Raw genomic sequence first — 16,708 nt, 5'->3', positions numbered from 1 at the left:
TCATTATTTTCATCAAACATCTTAATAAGACCTTCAACAATATCTGCCTTAATATGTGAATTAGCATGGGTAGGATCAATAGCCTTTATACGATTTGATACCTCATTTTTTGTGTCATATACATATAATTGAGCATATTTAGGACATTCTCCGTTAGAAGGTAATATAGAACCCATTAAATGATGTATTTGACCGCTTATTTTAAAAACATAAGGACCTGATCCAGTATTGATTTTTTTATCAATTGTTGCTCCCATAGATGTAAAGGAGAACATTGAATTGTAAACTCTAATATTCTCTCTAAAATGTTTACTTTCTGAACCATTATTAGGATCTAATAATTTTTCCAGAAAATATGGCGTTGGTTTCGATTGTTCAAGCTTGATTTGTCCCTTTTTACAACAGCTTGTATAGATAAGCGGTGCATTGGACGATGATTGTTTAATGGCTTCTCCAAACCAAAAACATGCATTGCAATGATTACATGCATGAATATTATCGCCTGAATCTTCATACTGGACAATCAATCCTGCAACAATAATTCCATTTTTTATCAACAATTATTATAACTATTGTTTTCTGAAAACAACAACTGAAGTTTAACACAAAATACCTTCTCTATTCTTTTGATATGATGCCTGACCATATGCATGTGAGCATCGACCTGAACGTAAAATTGCACAAAAATCAGTTACATTATCCATAAAAATTAGTTACATTATTCTTAGTTGATGGTTAATTGCAAAAGATAAACCTGTGACTGTATCAGTTTGTACAAATTTACATGAATTGGTTTCCTTGAAATGCTCCGACTCTCCTGCAATACAAACCAAAACAGTTTAATGATAGTCAAAAATCATAAACAATGGCCTACAGGTTCTTACTCCACTGAATCAACTGAAAATTAGAAAACAGAAATGATACACTATAAAATTTAAAAGATTGGAAAGCCAATGTCAGCTATGCTACTAACTAAACCACAAAAATACAAAAGCCAATTAATGACTCACATGTACTCTTTTTGAGTCCCAAGAACAACAGAAATACAAAGAAGAAATAAAAAATAATAATTAAAAAAAAAAAAAAAAAAAAGCATTAACACCTAGCCATTGTCAACAGCTTTATCAAACAATCTCTGTAGCTCACACATTGTCATTTAACAACCATGAAACATTCCATGTCTAGGTTGCAGTTTAATACTAAGAAATAGAAACATTTAATAAGGGCACCAAATTACATACCTGTCATAGATAAACACAATCAACTCGTTCATATTTCAGCACTCACACATTTTATAACTCTCAAGTAACTTCCTCCACTAATTTCTAAACCAAACATCACAGAAACAAATACAAACCAACACATATGCTCTAAATTAAAGAACCACAATACATAGTGGTTTTAGAACCCTTGTTCCACCAAGCAAACAGCCCCTAATAATCAAGCAAAGCCTTCAAACTCTAATAGATGAAGAGAAAACGAAGACCAACCACATAGAAATTTCAAATCGCCATTGCTAATCTTCAAAACTTTATTCTGTGGCAGCCATTAAGCTCAATCCAATTTCAACAAATAACTTCACCAATACTAACTCAAAAAATTCACAGCAACAAATACCCACCCCACATACAAAGTTGCCCGAAAAGTTTCCATCTTCACTTAAATTTCAATATGGCAATCAAAACCCAATTTCCACAATAAATAAACCAAATATCCAGCCATAAACAGAAATTGATTTATACCTTGAGCAGCATTTTCATCATTATCTCTCAATTGCATCTCATTCTGACATTCATTAGATCCTCCAGCATTGTCTGGATCAAGCACTGTAACCAACAACGAAACAATATTTACACTTGCAGACACAATTCAAACAATATGACTTAATATATTTACACTTGCAGACACAATTCTTTTTCTTCACACTACGTATAAACGTCAATGCTTAAGAAAGCATAAAACCTCTACTCACTTGCTTTCAATCTCTTTGATCTGACATGACTACATTCAGATTTTCCTTGATCAACTCGATCACCTGTAGATTGTTCTAAGAACCTCTTTATCCCTCTCTTGGCATTCTTAGCTGCCATCTCTGTATTTACACATATAATCCAATTAAAATGTGGAAGAAACAACTATTAACACTTAATTAACAGATCCAGCTAGTTATACATACATCTACTCTGTACCTTTTTAGATTCAAAGAGGCGTGTCTTCTTTTATATTCTTCTTTGGCTCAACTTTGATAGAGACTGCAAATACAAACAGATCAATTTCAGTGTATGATTAATAGTTTAATATAAATACTCATAGAGGTTTACCCAATTCTTACTGTTCTAGATTTCGATTCCCTCGCCGAGGTCGGTTGATTATGGAGCTCGATTTCGATAGAGGCTTCCTGAGAAGGATGGATCACTTTCCTTCTTTATATATAGCAGAAGGAATTATAAATCGAAAATTGCAAAGAAAATATCTTGCACCACTGTTTTTGATTTTTATCTCTGAGGTCGGTTGGTTATAAGACTGGATTTTGATAGAGACTTCCAGAAAAACATGAGGTCGGTTTCAACTGTGGTTATCTATGTTGCTTCAATAGAGATTTCTGGAAAAGAAAGAAGTCGGTTCCAACCCGTAATTAAAAACAAAAAGGAGGGTAAAAGCGTCATTCAATTGGGGCTCGAATGAACAGTGAACCGAGCTTTAGATATACTAGGAATCATTGCCCGCGCTTTGCTGCGGGAGTTAAGATTGTTAGTGAATTGTTTACATAGAAAAGAAGTTTGAGATCTTTATGAATTGGAAGTTAATTGTGACAAAAATTTTAATCAAAACCATGAAGCATAGTAATGAAGAAAACAGTGACATATGGAGGAAGAACTGTTACATTATATTCATTTGATAAAAGAGCACACGTCTATTCCACATTTGTTACACCAAAATTCATCCAAAAATTGCTTGCTGCACAACAATGTTAGGCATTTCAGATGCAGCTTTACAAAAAAGGTAGCTGCATAGTTAGATTAGCTATTAGAGTTGTAGCTTTGCAAAAAGATCGTTGCTGCAATTTTGTAAGATTGTGGAGCTTGTTCAAAAACAGCTGTGGTTCCAACTGTACTTGTCATTGCAGCTACACAAAATCGATTACTTCATCAAAAAACTGTACACCATAGTTATCCTGGATCAAACAGTTTTTTTGTTTTCAGCTGATGACGATGATGTGGTTTCATGTTCCTCTGCTTCTCCTTCACTGTAGAGTAAATAAAATATAGTACTGTTTTAAATATTGATAAGAATCGATTCATTAAAATGAATTATATAGTATATGTATTAATGAATGTGATAAAAATTAGAATGGTATTTTCCACATAAAAAAAAATTAAAAAGAGAGAAAATATTCAGATCAGTACTATTTACCTTCTAGATTTCTTGTTGGGTTCAGATATGAATAATCTTTTTTTACTTGTCCCAGCAACTCTCCTTTTTTGAAAAGGAACAGGATCTGGTGTCATAGTTGCTGGGTCGTTTTCAAAAGGTGCTACAGAGGACTCCATATGTGGGAAGATATCTTTGATTATTAGCTCACCATCATCCTTTATCTTGAGCTGAAAAAGGAACTTTTGGCCTCTTGTTTTCTCTATCTCTTCTGGTAATGTTGCTTCTGTTGGGTATGATCTTTTGCTGACCAAATCTTTGCAACTACTTCCAAACAGTTGCTCTGCTGGTTTTCCCATTATGATAACCTCTGCGTCATTTTGATCATCTGTGATAGTCATGTAGACTCTGAAACTGTATATAAAGAAGAGACTTTAGTGTTGTTATTTTGTTTTTTCACATAATATAAAATTTGTCCTCAAAATATAATTTTTTATAGTGTTTACCAAGGAAGAATTTCTTGTTTCCCATGAAGTGAGCAGCCGAGTTGATTGTCATGCTCTTGTTCTTTTAATTCTCGATAACAGCGAGGACAGCCTTTATACCACCAACCGTCATGTGTTGCAAATCTGGAAATTGAAGCATTGCAATACACCATTTGTTCCTGGAATTGAAAAATAAAAAGGGGCATGAATCATTTACAACGTAGCATAATGAGTCACTATTTATAAATTAGGGCCAAAGTAACATAATGAATCTATAATTTACAAAGTAAAACAATTTACAGAATAAATTATTTAAATTTCAAATACTTACACTTTATAATGTGTAGTTGGAAACAAAAATTGGATTTTATACCTTGTATGACAATGGATCCAATATGTTCAATTCAGTCACTGTTTTCATATCGGTTTCCTGGATTTCTTCTGATGTTGGCTGTTTGAATGGGGTTGGAAGTATTTGCACTCTATCAACCAGTTTTGAGAACCTACAAATTTTTAGGTATGTGATGAAACTGTTGATATTTTTTTCTTTCCTTTTTGGTAAAATGATGGTTTTCTAATAATGAAGGAACTTACTGAAGCCTGTACTTGTTTGTCTCTGGGATATTTGGATTGATGAAAATACAGGTGTTGCTTGTATTTGATGGAGCAGGTTTGTCTGCTAGTTACAAAAATAATTAGTTATAGTTGTTAGTCATGATGAAATAATTGATGAATTTTTGAAGGACACTTACCCAGGTACTCTTTGATTTTTAAACTGGTTAATGCCATCAGCACTGGTGGAGAAGTTTTTCTAATTGTTTCCATGTCAACTTGTCTAGCAGTATTGCCCCAGAGTGTAATTCTCAAGTCCTCTCTTCTGCATTTTATGTTTAGGAAGTTAGTTTTAAATCTCAATTGGATCATATACTGTACTTAATGTTTAATAGTGTGTAAAAAGTTTACCTTAAATTCTGCAAATGGATCTCACATTTTGACTCTTGTCTTTCACATTTTGATTCTTTATCCTTGACAGTTGTCTCATGTGGTGGTACAATTGACTTCAAACAACCGTACAGATCTTGCATTTAACAAAAATAAAAAATAAAAAAAAGCGATTAATCAAAGTTATAAGGTAAAGTATAATGAGGAAGCATTGTTTATTTACAATGTGTACATTTACCTGTTAGAATTGTATTATCATTCATGCGTGCTTTGAGTTGATCAAATTCTACTAAATAGAATCGTTGCTCTGGAATTTCTGGGCAATTTCCTTCAACTGCTTCAAAGATAGTCATTGCATTGAAACGGACTTGACTCTGATGATCAAGAATCTTGAAGTTTTCCTGGTTTTTTCGTGTGAAGAACTTGTGAATGTCATACACCTTGCCTTGTTGGATTTTTTTGTGAACTAAAGGGTAGTCAGATTCATTGATAATTGCATGAATAGCGTCACCCTGTATTACATAGGAGAAAAATATGTATAAGTGTGCAAATAATTGGACTGATAATTAATTGTTTGTGAGAAAATTACCTTTTCATCAATCAAGACAGAGTGGAGACCATCATCCTTGTCAGTATTATATTTCTTAGCTCTCCACACTCTCGATATACGAACTCTGATCTTGTATTCTGATTTGTAAGGTTCCATTTCATGAATGAAGACATCCATGTAGTTCTGGCAGCTGCAAGTAATAGCATATATTATATTTAGATAATAATTTTAAAAAATTGTTTTCATAAACTACATATAACTTTATTTTGTTTGGTTTCAATTGTAGAAACTTTATTCGATGAATAAGAAAAGGTTTATTTGAAAATCTCAAAATGAGTAAAAATAAACTGTTTTGTGATTTTGTCACAAAAAGATTTCCTTTTCTTTTTCTTTCTTCAGCATCAGCCTCTATGCACAATTATATATTGAAGACCAAGTTATGATCATAAATTTCGATTGGCCTTGATGAAAAACTGAGGCATAGGAATGTCAATATGAAATAGGATTATAAATCAAACGAAATAGCAAATCAAAGAAGCATTTAAGAGCAATTTTCTGAAAATGAATGGTTTTTAACAATTGAATATAGGCAATACTGGTATATTACAGGAAAAAGAGACAGTGAATTTCATATCAATATTAATCAAACACTGGAAATAACAAAAGGGTAGTTTGAAATTGATTGATTTTGAAAGAGAGAATCAGATCAGTGGTAGTGGAAAACGAAAAGAAGTTGATGACATTTGATCAAATAGAAAGTGAAACTTGAGCGATCGAGTACCTGTTTGGATTCATGTCGATGTCAGAGATGTTGCAACAGTGCAGCAGCTGAGGTCGGTCTTCACCGATGCTTCCCGAAAATAGGCGTTGGTTCTTGAGATTATATATTTAGGGTACATGGCAACATTGTAAATTGCCAGAAAAAATGGATAAAGCTGTAATCAAGACCCGAATCAGTAAAGACAAAGTGATCGGAAAGCTTCAAGCTGATTCTAGATGGTTTGAATTTTCAATATCTTGAAATTGATGCCTAGACTTGCAGCTCTCAATCTCAATCTCAATGTGAGTATCAGAGCCTTGGATATTATCAATGACATCAAACGGATTGAAATCTCACCCTCAACACCTTGGTTTTGTCCAGTTCCATCTGATATCGTGTTTTTTTTTTTTTTAACATAATTGAAAACGTTGCTTTTTAGTTTGACCAAGTATGACATAAGATTTTGAAAAAGGAGGGGAAGTGGATGTTGTTACGTAATTGTATACATGGTTATTATCACATGTGGACTTCATGTACATAAATTGTATACATGGTTACCAGCGTGTGGACTTCGTGTACATAAATTGTATACATGGTTACCATCATGTGGACTGCATGTACATAAATTTGTATCATGTGGATGAAGTCATAGTATACATATGTTAATCAACTATATGCAAGAGAAAGGTGTGATAAGGGAAAAAAAAAAAAAAATATATATATATATATATATATATTGGTATATGGTGTTACTTAAATTTTTATACCATATGTACTTAGTCAATGTTCATTTTAGATTTAGTCAATCTTCATTTTGTTATTGATATAATTATGTCCTTGGCAATTTATTAATGAACTTTAAGGGATTATCACGTTTTGAATTTTTTTTGTAATTGCAAGGATGTTTTTGAAAGTAATTTGATCAATGTAATGTATATTTTAATTTATAAATTTTGTAAAACATCTTTATAAACTATGTTCTTAGTATATTTGTTTGGTATATCATTGCTGTTATTTATTAATATTTTTAAACTATTTTTTGATGTGACTCTTGATAGCGCAACATACAGTTGTCCATGAGTAAAAACAGGCTCAGGTAAATATATACCTACTTGATTTAATGATTGACCTTGACTTTTGTTAATCGTCATAGCATAACATGGTCTGATTGGAAATTGACGTCTTTTAAAAATAAATGGCCATTTATTTTCAGCAGCAGTAAGCACAATTCTTGGTATAAAGAACTTGTGACCTATATTATTTCCTGTTAGTATTTTTGCTTCTATTAGTCGATCAAATAATTTTGTAACTATCAATCTAGTACCATTGCATAAACCAGATCTTTGATTTAAATTTCTTAATAATATGATAGGCATTCCAATTTTCAAAATTAATTTGTGTGATGGTAATCCAGTGAATTCTAGTTTATTTAAAAATTCTGTAGGATATAAAAGATCAATATTTTCATTATTTCCAAAATTTTGTACAATCGTGTCTGAACTTAAATAAGTGGTCGTATTACCTGGCAATAAATTTATAGCATAATCATTTATATCTTTAACTATAGTATTTCGAGGCGTAACTATTGCGCGTTCTTTTAGATAGTTAAAATTATCGTAATTACTAATAAAATTTGTATAAGTTGCAAGAAAAATTGCTTCTATTGGGTCTCTATAATCATTAATAAGTATATCATTCGGTATTTCAATCCAAGATGTATCTTCATCATTTTCATAATCAATTGAATGTGTACGACCTTCTCCAATTTCTAATAACCAATTTGCAAAAATTGAAATATCACGTTTCTCTTCATTAGTTAAATTTTTTTTTAATAATCTCATATTTTCTGTTAAATGAAATATTTTGAATGATTGCCAAAGATATGAATAATTTAATGAGGCTTGAATTATCTGTTCTTTAGTTCCTCCTGTAATAACAGGTAAAATTTGTCTAAAATCTCCACCTAATAAAATAGGTTTACCACCAAATGGTTTGTCACTTTCTGTATTATTTGGATATGACAAAATGTCACGTAAAGATTTATCTAATGATTCAAAACAATGCTTGTCACACATTGGAGCTTCATCCCAAATAATTAATTCTGTATTTTCAATTAATTTTGCAAGATGGCTACCTTTTTTAATTGGACATATTGATAAATTATTTACTATGAGAGGTATTTTAAATCTAGAATGAGCAGTTCTACCTTTTGGAAGTAATAGTGAAGCAATTCCAGATGAAGCAACAGCCAAAACAATTTTTCCTTCGGATCTTAATTTGCTTATTATTGTGTGCCATAAAAAAGTTTTACCAGTTCCTCCATGTCCGTGAACAAAGAAAGTATTATGTGTTTTTTTTTTAATTGCATTAATAACTTCATTATAGACAATCTTTTGACCTGAATTTAATTGACTCACTAAATTTTCATGTTGATGTTTTAGTTCAACACAATTATAATCTAATTCTTCTGTTAATAATCTATTATTCAATTCCAACATTCTATCTGTATTCGGCATTGGCAATTGATAATTTTTTAATGAACTTGATGAAGCATTAAATATTTGTTCTAATTCAAATAATAATCTATTTTTTAATTCTGAATCAGGCAAAATCAAATTTGGATTTCCAATTTCAGCTCGTATTTTATATAAAATATCATCACACATATTTAACCAATATGAATCCAATAACATTTGAGGATCTGCTACATCGCAAAATAGAATTATTGTAACAAAAAGTTGACGTATTTCAGATGCTGTTGCAACATGTGAAGAATTTGTTAATGCTTCCATCCATTCTCTATCATCACCTAATAATCCTAATGCTCGACAGGCTTCTTGATAAGAAGAATACGTTATGCCATTAACTGTTTTTATTGAATCAAAATTATGACAGCCTTTTTGAACATTTAACAACATTCTCATGAAATATAATTCGCCTAATGTAGGATGTACATGTACTATTCGACCAATAGTTCTACCTAGTTTTCTTGGCGTCCAATGATTGTCACGATCATTCCAAACAAATTTAGTTGGAAATTCTGTATAAGTTAATTCACGTGCTTCTGGATAAGTTGCATTTGCTTTAAACCAAGCAGTAAGTGTAGTATCTTCTGTGCTTTTATGTCTTATTATAGATTGAAGAGATTGGGATTCATGAAACACAACATTTTGTTCTGAAGGTAAATGAATTTGTAAGCGTTGAACAGCAGGATGTCGAGAATGAATTGGGTATTCAAATAATCTCCATACGGATTCATGTGGAGTTAAATAACGACAATTGAGATAGGTTTGAATTTCATCATTTAAATTTTGTTGAAATAAAATTCTGGCTCGATCTGGACCTTTATTAATATATTTAAATAAATATTTAATTAACATAGACTGGGAACATGATTCAACATTTATGTGAGCATTATATCTTAATAGCAAATTTGAATTATAAGGGACAACAAAATTATTTCCTATATGTACTCCATTTTTCATGACAAATTTTGTTTGATCATCACGACGTCTATATATTGGAGGTATATTTGTTTCAAATATAGTGTTTGCATTATACGGTTTTGGAAAAAATTTTGAACATTTTCCATTTCGAATGCAAGGAGATTTGGGATTTATTTGTCCACAGGGTCCATGAATCATAAATTCACTAACAATTTTAAAGAGTTCTGGATGAACATTTTTATCTGGTAATTCTGCTGAAATAATAGAATCAACATCTGCCGCTGTATAACATTTGTAATCTTTTTTTAACCAGAATAGCATATGAGCATGTGGTAGTCCTCTTTTTTGAAATTCAATTGTATGTACATCTGCTTCAACTTCTCCGAAAGGTTCTCCAGATTTAATATAACTAATCATGTCTTGTAATTTCATTTTAAACATTCTTGTAATTATATCAGGTCTATCATCAGCTCTATATTTTGGTATATTTTTAAAATATCTTAATATTTCTGGCCATTTAACATTGCAAGTAAAAGTAATAAATAGATCAGGATTACCGTACTGTCTGCAAATTGCCATAGCATCTTGATAGTTATTAATCATATTTCTAGGACTTCCAGTGTGAGAACTTGGTAATATGATTTTTTTCCCTAAATCACAGCCTTTGTTGATTCCTGTTGAAGCTGCAGTACATAAATCTTTAAAAATTTCACTTCTAAAATTTTTTTGATTTTTTCTTATCCAATCTAAACGATCTTCTTCAACAGTTGCATAAGAATCAACCAAAAACTGTTGAAAAAGTCGTCCACCTTTTAACAAAGTACTTGTTTCATTACTTCTATCTTGAATTTGATATGCAATATAACTACGCATTGATATTCTTTCTCTTTTTTGTCCATAATTTTCTGTGGTTTGCTGGACTGATAAATTTGGTGTATATCCATCTTCACCATATGGAAAAAGTATTGGATATTGTAATGACATATATTTTGGATGTATTTTAGAAATTCTTTGTATATGTCCACAATTTGATTCAATAATTATATCTTTATTTGAATTATGTTCCCCAATGTCACCTACAACCAAACCACCGATTTCTTCGCTTATTGGTAGTTCATATTGTTTACCATATGTAGATAAGCAATCAAGTATGGTCATATTAAATGAAGGTAGAGAATGGTTTTCAAATTTATCTCTCATGGTTCGAAATTTTTTAACCAATTCATTAATTTCGTCGAACATTTTAATAAGTCCTCGAACAATATCTGATCTAATATTTTCATTAACATGAGTAGGGTCAATAGCATTAATACGATTTACAACTTCATTTTTGGTATCATATATATATAATTGTGCATATTTAGGACTATCTCCATCAGAAGGTAATATAGAACCCATCAAATGATGTACTTGGCCACTAATTTTGAAAATATAAGGACCTGATCCAGCATTTATTTTATGATCAATTGTTGCTCCATTGATGTAAATGAAAACATTGAATTATATACTCGAATATTTTCTCTAAATAATCTGCTCTCTAAACCATTGTTTGGATCCAATAATTTTTTGAGAAAACTTGGAGTAGGTTTGGCTCGTTCTAGTTTGACTTTTCCTTTTCCGCAACAATTTGTATAAATAGGCTGTGCATTTGCAGATTGTTGTTTAAGAGATTCTTCAGACCAAAAATATGCATTACAATAATTGCATATATAAATATTGTCACCCAAATCTTGATATGTTACAATCAATCCTGCAATCAAAATGTTATTTCTTGTTAAACAATTTGCCCGAACATTATTCCTTCTAGAACAATTGGAAAAATTCTGCAACATGAAACCTTGCTTTGTCTTTTGATATGATGCTTGACCAGATGAATGCGAATATTGACCTATATGGAAAATTTGCATATAATTAGTCACATTATTCATAAATTCCTATGGCATAATGTTTGATCAAAAGAGTCTGAATCAAACCACAATTTGAGTTTTTTTTTTTTACAATCTCTGTTCAAAATAGTTTAAACCACAAAAAGCTTTAATTTCTTCTGTATTTGTTAATACGTTGTCTTGAAAACAAAAGCAAACTTTAGGTCGAAAACAGGTAGCTAGAATATATAAAGATGAATTTTATATGATACAATACCAGTAGCTGAAGAAAAGATTCTTGTACCTCAAAGGTTAAATTAAGATAAAAGCACTGTTAATTTGGTTTATAAAACTTTCAAATATACATCCACGTGAATAAATAGTCTGTACTAACTATAAAGAATGGAAACAGATATAAACTTTTAAATTGCAGTATCTTATCATTGCTGTAAGGTAGAACCATTTCTTGTTATTGTGTAAATATTTCAAAACCAAAACTGATAAAACTATTGTCAAAATTATGTATCTATAAAATTTACCTTCTGCAACCACATTATGAATATTTGATGCTGCACTAACTCCAACACCAGCAGTTTGTTCATGGAACACTATAACAAAAATTTAAGCAATATCAATTAGTGTATATCTGCAGAAGGAACAACAATTTTTGCTAAAACCATTTATATAAATTAACATTTTTAAATACATAAGATACACGTACATGTTTTCCACCTCTTTGAGTTAACTGGACGATCCTCATTCCCACCAAAACATAAATGATCAGATTCAGTTCTTCTCACAGCAGAGTTTTGAGTAGTACAAATTTGTTGAATCTTTTCTTGACTATCACGACTTTCAACATCATACTCTCTTAATATTCTCTTTGTTCCTCTCGAAATACCTTTTGATGCCATCACTGTATTTAAACATGTAATCATCTTAACTTTCATAAAAATCAAAAATCAACTACATAGTGTTAAAAATAAGATTAACTTGACATATAAATTCCACATTACATTTTAGATTTACAATTATAGTCTCTCTAACGAAACCATCAAAGAGGAAAACTCCCTACCCTTCCATCATTTAAAATTTTTCTATGAGAAAGTAACTCATGACTTGTTGCAATTGAGAGAAATCAAAGTATTAGTAGTTAATAAAGGATTGATATACAAAAGGAGCACAATTTACGACGGGATTCTCTAGAAAATATTTAAATAGGTAACCATGAGGGAGTTCGATGCCCAGACCACATGTGAGAGAATAAGTCCTTTATATTCAAACGAAAGCCTTAATTAATTCCACAGGAAATGTAAAGACTATTGATAATTCAAAGCGGGGATCACTCATGTATTACATCTGTTTGTTAGATCCTTGGTTGGTTTGTCAGAAGTTGACATATCAAACAAACAAATAATTAAACAAACAAACACCCTTATCACCAAAACCATGAACAATGAAGCAAAAAACCAAACCCTTAATTCTCAATTTCCACAATCAACGATCAAACAAAGCAAACCCGAAACCCAATTTCACCAAAAAAAACAAAACAATGGGAAACCCACAAATCAGAAACCCCCAATTTCCATCCAAAGACCACAACTTTAAACAAAATACAGAATAAGCAAGCCCAGAAGAACACAAAGGAGACAGTATTCAGATTCGGATGCAATCAGACCCGAGAAGAATTAAGTGAGAGAATTACCAGATTAAAGGTTCAAACTTTGGAACCCAATTGGATTGACTCGGCGACGACGCTGTGCTTTAGAGATTTGCCCCCGATCTCCCTCTCTATCTCTTCGTGCAAAGCAAAGAAACGCACCCGACTTCTTGATCTCTCTCTCTCTCTATTTCTCGATCGTTCTTGATTTGATAAAGATGAGTACACGACTGTAGAAGAAAGAGGAAATCAACGGGAAAGACTCGATATATCCAGGTCGGTGGCAGAGGCTGCAAAAAAATCTGAAGCGAGGGCAAAAGCGTCAAACCATTTCGAGCCAAAACCACTGTTAAATGAACAGTATCTCTCCTTTAGTATATAGTAAATGTATAATTGGCTTCCATGTAATAACGTCTTGCTATAGAATTTAGTGATGGTTTGCACTCATCTCTGGAAAACAGACATGCAGCCTCTGTTTGGAAAATGTTCAAGGCTTTAGGCATGCATTATGGTTGAAAATGTTTTAGAATCTGTGAAAAGATACACATGTTTTCAATTCCAAACACAATTTTGAGTTAAATATTTGTGTGTTACCTACCTCTAAACAGCATCCTTAAGGCATTGGGTATTTTACATGCTGAAAGGAACGTTAAGGTGTCAAACATATTAGATCTCTATAGGTGCCTTTTGATCATTTAAATCCTCTTTAGTGCAGAACTTATACCCTTAAAAATACGGTCTTTGACCCATTAGAGTAGTCTGCATATGCTGAAACAACATAACTTGTTTTTAAGTTATGTAATTTGGAGCTTGATAAATCTTTAATCACACTTTTTTTTTTTTATGTACTTAAATATTTCTATCATTATTATCAATCCTATTCTTATGCGTATTTATGTCCTAATATATGGGGATTGCAATGTGTCCCAATATCTAGTACTATTAGGCAATATGTTAAATCTCCAGTTTCTTGGTCTCTATTTGTGGCAGTCTCTTGAAGAACTGTAACTTTACTCGTCTAGTATTGAGCTTTTAATAAACCTTTTTCTTGATATTTTATTCCATCCTTATGTTTTAATCTTTGTTTGAATAGATTGTTAGTTTCTTTACAGGCAATGGATAAAGTTTAAACGTTGTATTCATGCTACCTGAAGGACAACTTAAAAAGATTGGAGAAAGAGGTGAGAAACAGATTAGAAGCTAACTGCTCGTCAAGTAATATAGTGCAAGCATTTTCTTTGCTCATTGGTTTTTCAAATGGTTACATATTCGGATATTCCAGGAAAGATGCAGAGGACTTGTGCAGGGAAAGGAGAAGACTGCTGGAGATTAAAAGGTGGCAGTTTGCATATATATCTTGATTGCTGGAAGACCCCACTCCCTTCCTGAATTTGTTTTTGCAGAAGTCTTAGTTTAAACACTATTTGTTAAAACAATCTTATTCCTTTCAAAAATAGATACAATGTCAGTTGTATAGTACAATAAAGTGAACTCATGCTATGGGTTTAAGATATGTAACAGGCCAATCAAGATCCAATGTGTTTTAAGTGTAGGAGTTGCAATTCAAAATACTCGGTATTTTGTCTTTCAAGGAGAGTTGCAGAAAATGGGATTCTGATGTTGTATTGTGTGAAATTGAAGTTCTAGTCATTGATAGAGCTCTTGTAAACTCCAGTTATTTTCTTTTTGCCGTTCATTTTGCTTTTCTACGTGATCTAATGTGAAAAAAGTATGCCTATTTGCACTGTCCCTTGGGATGAGAAGATAATTTTCCTCAGAGATGTAAAGTAGGGCATGTATGCCATACATAATATTTTGGGTAACTTGAACGAAACAGAACAATGTGCTCTCTGCTTAACTTGAAGCCATACGGTAATTATACAAGCAAAAAAATTATTGAATTCCTATTTGCACTTATCCTTTGGGATGAGAGATTTACAGAAACCTTTACAATACAAACCAGATCTAAATACTTAATATCCTACTTCACAATCTAGACCATTCTCACAAGTCAGTACCTTTCATGACTCCCTCTAGTAAACGGAAATAGCCTCTTTGGTCCCCATCTGATAAACCGGAAACAACCGCATCTTTACACGTAATATGCACCTCCTTGGTGGAAGTCACTAGCTGACCACTCTAGTCTCACTCATTCCCGTGATGTCTAGTTACCCAAATACTTCAGTAACTGGTAATTAAGATCAAGCACTAGTGGCATAAGACAAAAAGACCAAAACCTGCTGTAGGTTAAACCCAAGTCTTAAACTCAAAAGAAAGCAATTTAGAATCACTTTGTCGAACACCTTGTGTGCATAAGTAACAATTCGATACCGAATAATATAACACCTTGTTTGAGTGAACTTATCCATGTCCCCCTATCGCCGCTCGAATGAAACTGTGTCCCGCCCACCAAATTCCCGGTGTGATGTACTGAATTCAAACATAATCGCAATCAATCTCAATCCAAGAGAATCAATAAGCACAAAGAAACATAGTGAAGCTCGTCACCGTACTTCGGCGTATATCCCAGCCTTCACGTTCCTTGAGGAGTTTTTTCTTCAATCCCTGCTTTCCGATCTCCTTCTCCTCGCTGTCGACAGCTTGGTGCCCTTGATGCTATCGCGGAAGACCTTACGATGTCATTTTGCTCCTCCCTTACCCAAAACCTTGCCTCCATTTCCACGCCCAGACATCAGTGCTCTGCTTCAATCTCAAAGATCTGGAATCAAAAAACAAAACCGAAGAGTTAAAGAGACGAAATAGGACTAGAATTTGATAATTTTAAACCTAACTGAGAAGAGATTGGGAAAGACTATAGAAAAAGATAGAGAAACCAGAAATTGGATGCGTCCAAGAGTTGTTAAAACCATATACATGCTCACAACATATGCACATCAACTAGACAATAATCATAAAAGGATCAAGGCTTACCTTCAGCAATCATAGGCATGGATTCCATCTCTGCAGCTGCAAACACGATCACTGGATATGGTCTTCTGTTACTTACCAACTTGCTTCTCAATGGACAGAACAATATGCAAAACCTCGGTAGTAATCAGGGACCAATTCATCTCTGTGTGTGTGTGTATGTGTATATATATATATATATATATATATATATATATATATATATATATATATATATATATATATATATATATGAGACTTAAACCTCAAGAAGCTTCCCATTAAAGCATTCCTTGTTGGTTTAGGTTTCATTGTTAGATTCCTAATGTATCACAATCTTGTAGCCTTTCTTGTAGACTAAGCAATAGGATTACTTACCTTAATGAATAGATACACTCTTCCATTAAGTTACAAGTATTGATTTACAGTTTGTATCCATGTTAAACTAGGTTTGACATTTAGCTAATCATCAATTGCTTTATGATGATATGTGTTAAGTCCATATTTGATCTAACAATCTCCCCCTTGGACTCACACACATCACACTCGATGATTTGCACCAGAGAACATCAAAACCTACTTAACTTACTGAAGTGCGCGCCAGATGACAAACTCAAATCGAAAATCCATTCCAACATGGTCAGATCACAGTTACTTATGCAGAGCAAGAAACAGTATACATTTTAACAAAAATGCAGAGTTTCAAAACCACAAACACAAG

General features: G+C 32.3%; 3 protein-coding genes and 1 long non-coding RNA gene across 5 annotated transcripts; all 4 read right to left on the bottom strand.

Moving 5' to 3' along the window:
• Nucleotides 1–458: 458 nt before the first annotated feature.
• LOC112199219 lies at nt 459–2,621 on the bottom strand. The gene is made up of 5 exons (XM_040519172.1): nt 1,973–2,621; nt 1,743–1,826; nt 762–817; nt 614–664; nt 459–529 (listed from the first exon to the last, which is right to left on the bottom strand). The coding sequence occupies exons 1-5, from the start codon at nt 2,088–2,090 to the stop codon at nt 524–526; spliced, it is 315 nt and encodes a 104-aa protein (XP_040375106.1). The 5' UTR covers nt 2,091–2,621; the 3' UTR covers nt 459–523.
• Nucleotides 2,622–2,894: 273 nt separating this feature from the next.
• Nucleotides 2,895–6,451, bottom strand: LOC112197015. The gene is made up of 10 exons (XM_040519171.1): nt 6,131–6,451; nt 5,389–5,539; nt 5,038–5,311; nt 4,821–4,935; nt 4,610–4,734; nt 4,452–4,533; nt 4,231–4,360; nt 3,879–4,036; nt 3,415–3,786; nt 2,895–3,247 (listed from the first exon to the last, which is right to left on the bottom strand). The coding sequence occupies exons 1-10, from the start codon at nt 6,142–6,144 to the stop codon at nt 3,181–3,183; spliced, it is 1,488 nt and encodes a 495-aa protein (XP_040375105.1). The 5' UTR covers nt 6,145–6,451; the 3' UTR covers nt 2,895–3,180.
• Nucleotides 6,452–10,998: 4,547 nt separating this feature from the next.
• LOC112197016 lies at nt 10,999–13,416 on the bottom strand. 2 transcript variants are annotated; one of them, XM_024337540.2, is made up of 5 exons: nt 13,126–13,416; nt 12,142–12,336; nt 11,960–12,028; nt 11,393–11,443; nt 10,999–11,305 (listed from the first exon to the last, which is right to left on the bottom strand). In XM_024337540.2, exons 2-5 carry the CDS (start codon nt 12,332–12,334, stop codon nt 11,007–11,009), a joined length of 612 nt encoding a protein of 203 aa, XP_024193308.1. In that variant the 5' UTR covers nt 12,335–12,336; nt 13,126–13,416; the 3' UTR covers nt 10,999–11,006. The 2 variants fall into 2 exon arrangements, with proteins under 2 accessions (XP_024193308.1, XP_024193307.1); XM_024337539.2 differs by having other exon boundaries at nt 10,999–11,443.
• A 1,841-nt stretch (nt 13,417–15,257) lies between these two features.
• LOC121052930 lies at nt 15,258–15,940 on the bottom strand. The gene is made up of 3 exons (XR_005810283.1): nt 15,915–15,940; nt 15,594–15,799; nt 15,258–15,510 (listed from the first exon to the last, which is right to left on the bottom strand). It is a non-coding gene; the product is annotated as an uncharacterized LOC121052930 (long non-coding RNA).
• Between the last annotated feature and the right edge of the window lie 768 nt (nt 15,941–16,708).

The sequence above is a fragment of the Rosa chinensis genome, chromosome 4 (assembly GCF_002994745.2).
Source record: "Rosa chinensis cultivar Old Blush chromosome 4, RchiOBHm-V2, whole genome shotgun sequence".
Classification (NCBI taxonomy): Eukaryota; Viridiplantae; Streptophyta; class Magnoliopsida; order Rosales; family Rosaceae; genus Rosa; species Rosa chinensis.
This window is presented reverse-complemented; position numbering and strand designations above follow the sequence as displayed.

Coding starts and splice junctions, on each gene's coding strand:
- LOC112199219 (XM_040519172.1), bottom strand. CDS start 2,090: ATGGCAGCTAAGAATGCCAAGAGAGGGATAAAGAGGTTCTTAGAACAA. Junction 1,827..1,972: donor ATCAAAGAGATTGAAAGCAA/GTGAGTAGAGGT, acceptor TGTTGGTTACAG/TGCTTGATCCAGACAATGCT. Junction 818..1,742: donor TGATGAAAATGCTGCTCAAG/GTATAAATCAAT, acceptor TTTGTATTGCAG/GAGAGTCGGAGCATTTCAAG.
- LOC112197015 (XM_040519171.1), bottom strand. Junction 4,936..5,037: donor TGATAATACAATTCTAACAG/GTAAATGTACAC, acceptor GTTAAATGCAAG/ATCTGTACGGTTGTTTGAAG. Junction 3,248..3,414: donor CCCAACAAGAAATCTAGAAG/GTAAATAGTACT, acceptor TTTACTCTACAG/TGAAGGAGAAGCAGAGGAAC.
- LOC112197016 (XM_024337539.2), bottom strand. CDS start 12,334: ATGGCATCAAAAGGTATTTCGAGAGGAACAAAGAGAATATTAAGAGAG. Junction 12,029..12,141: donor CTCAAAGAGGTGGAAAACAT/GTACGTGTATCT, acceptor TTTTTGTTATAG/TGTTCCATGAACAAACTGCT. Junction 11,444..11,959: donor TCATAATGTGGTTGCAGAAG/GTAAATTTTATA, acceptor TTTTCCATATAG/GTCAATATTCGCATTCATCT.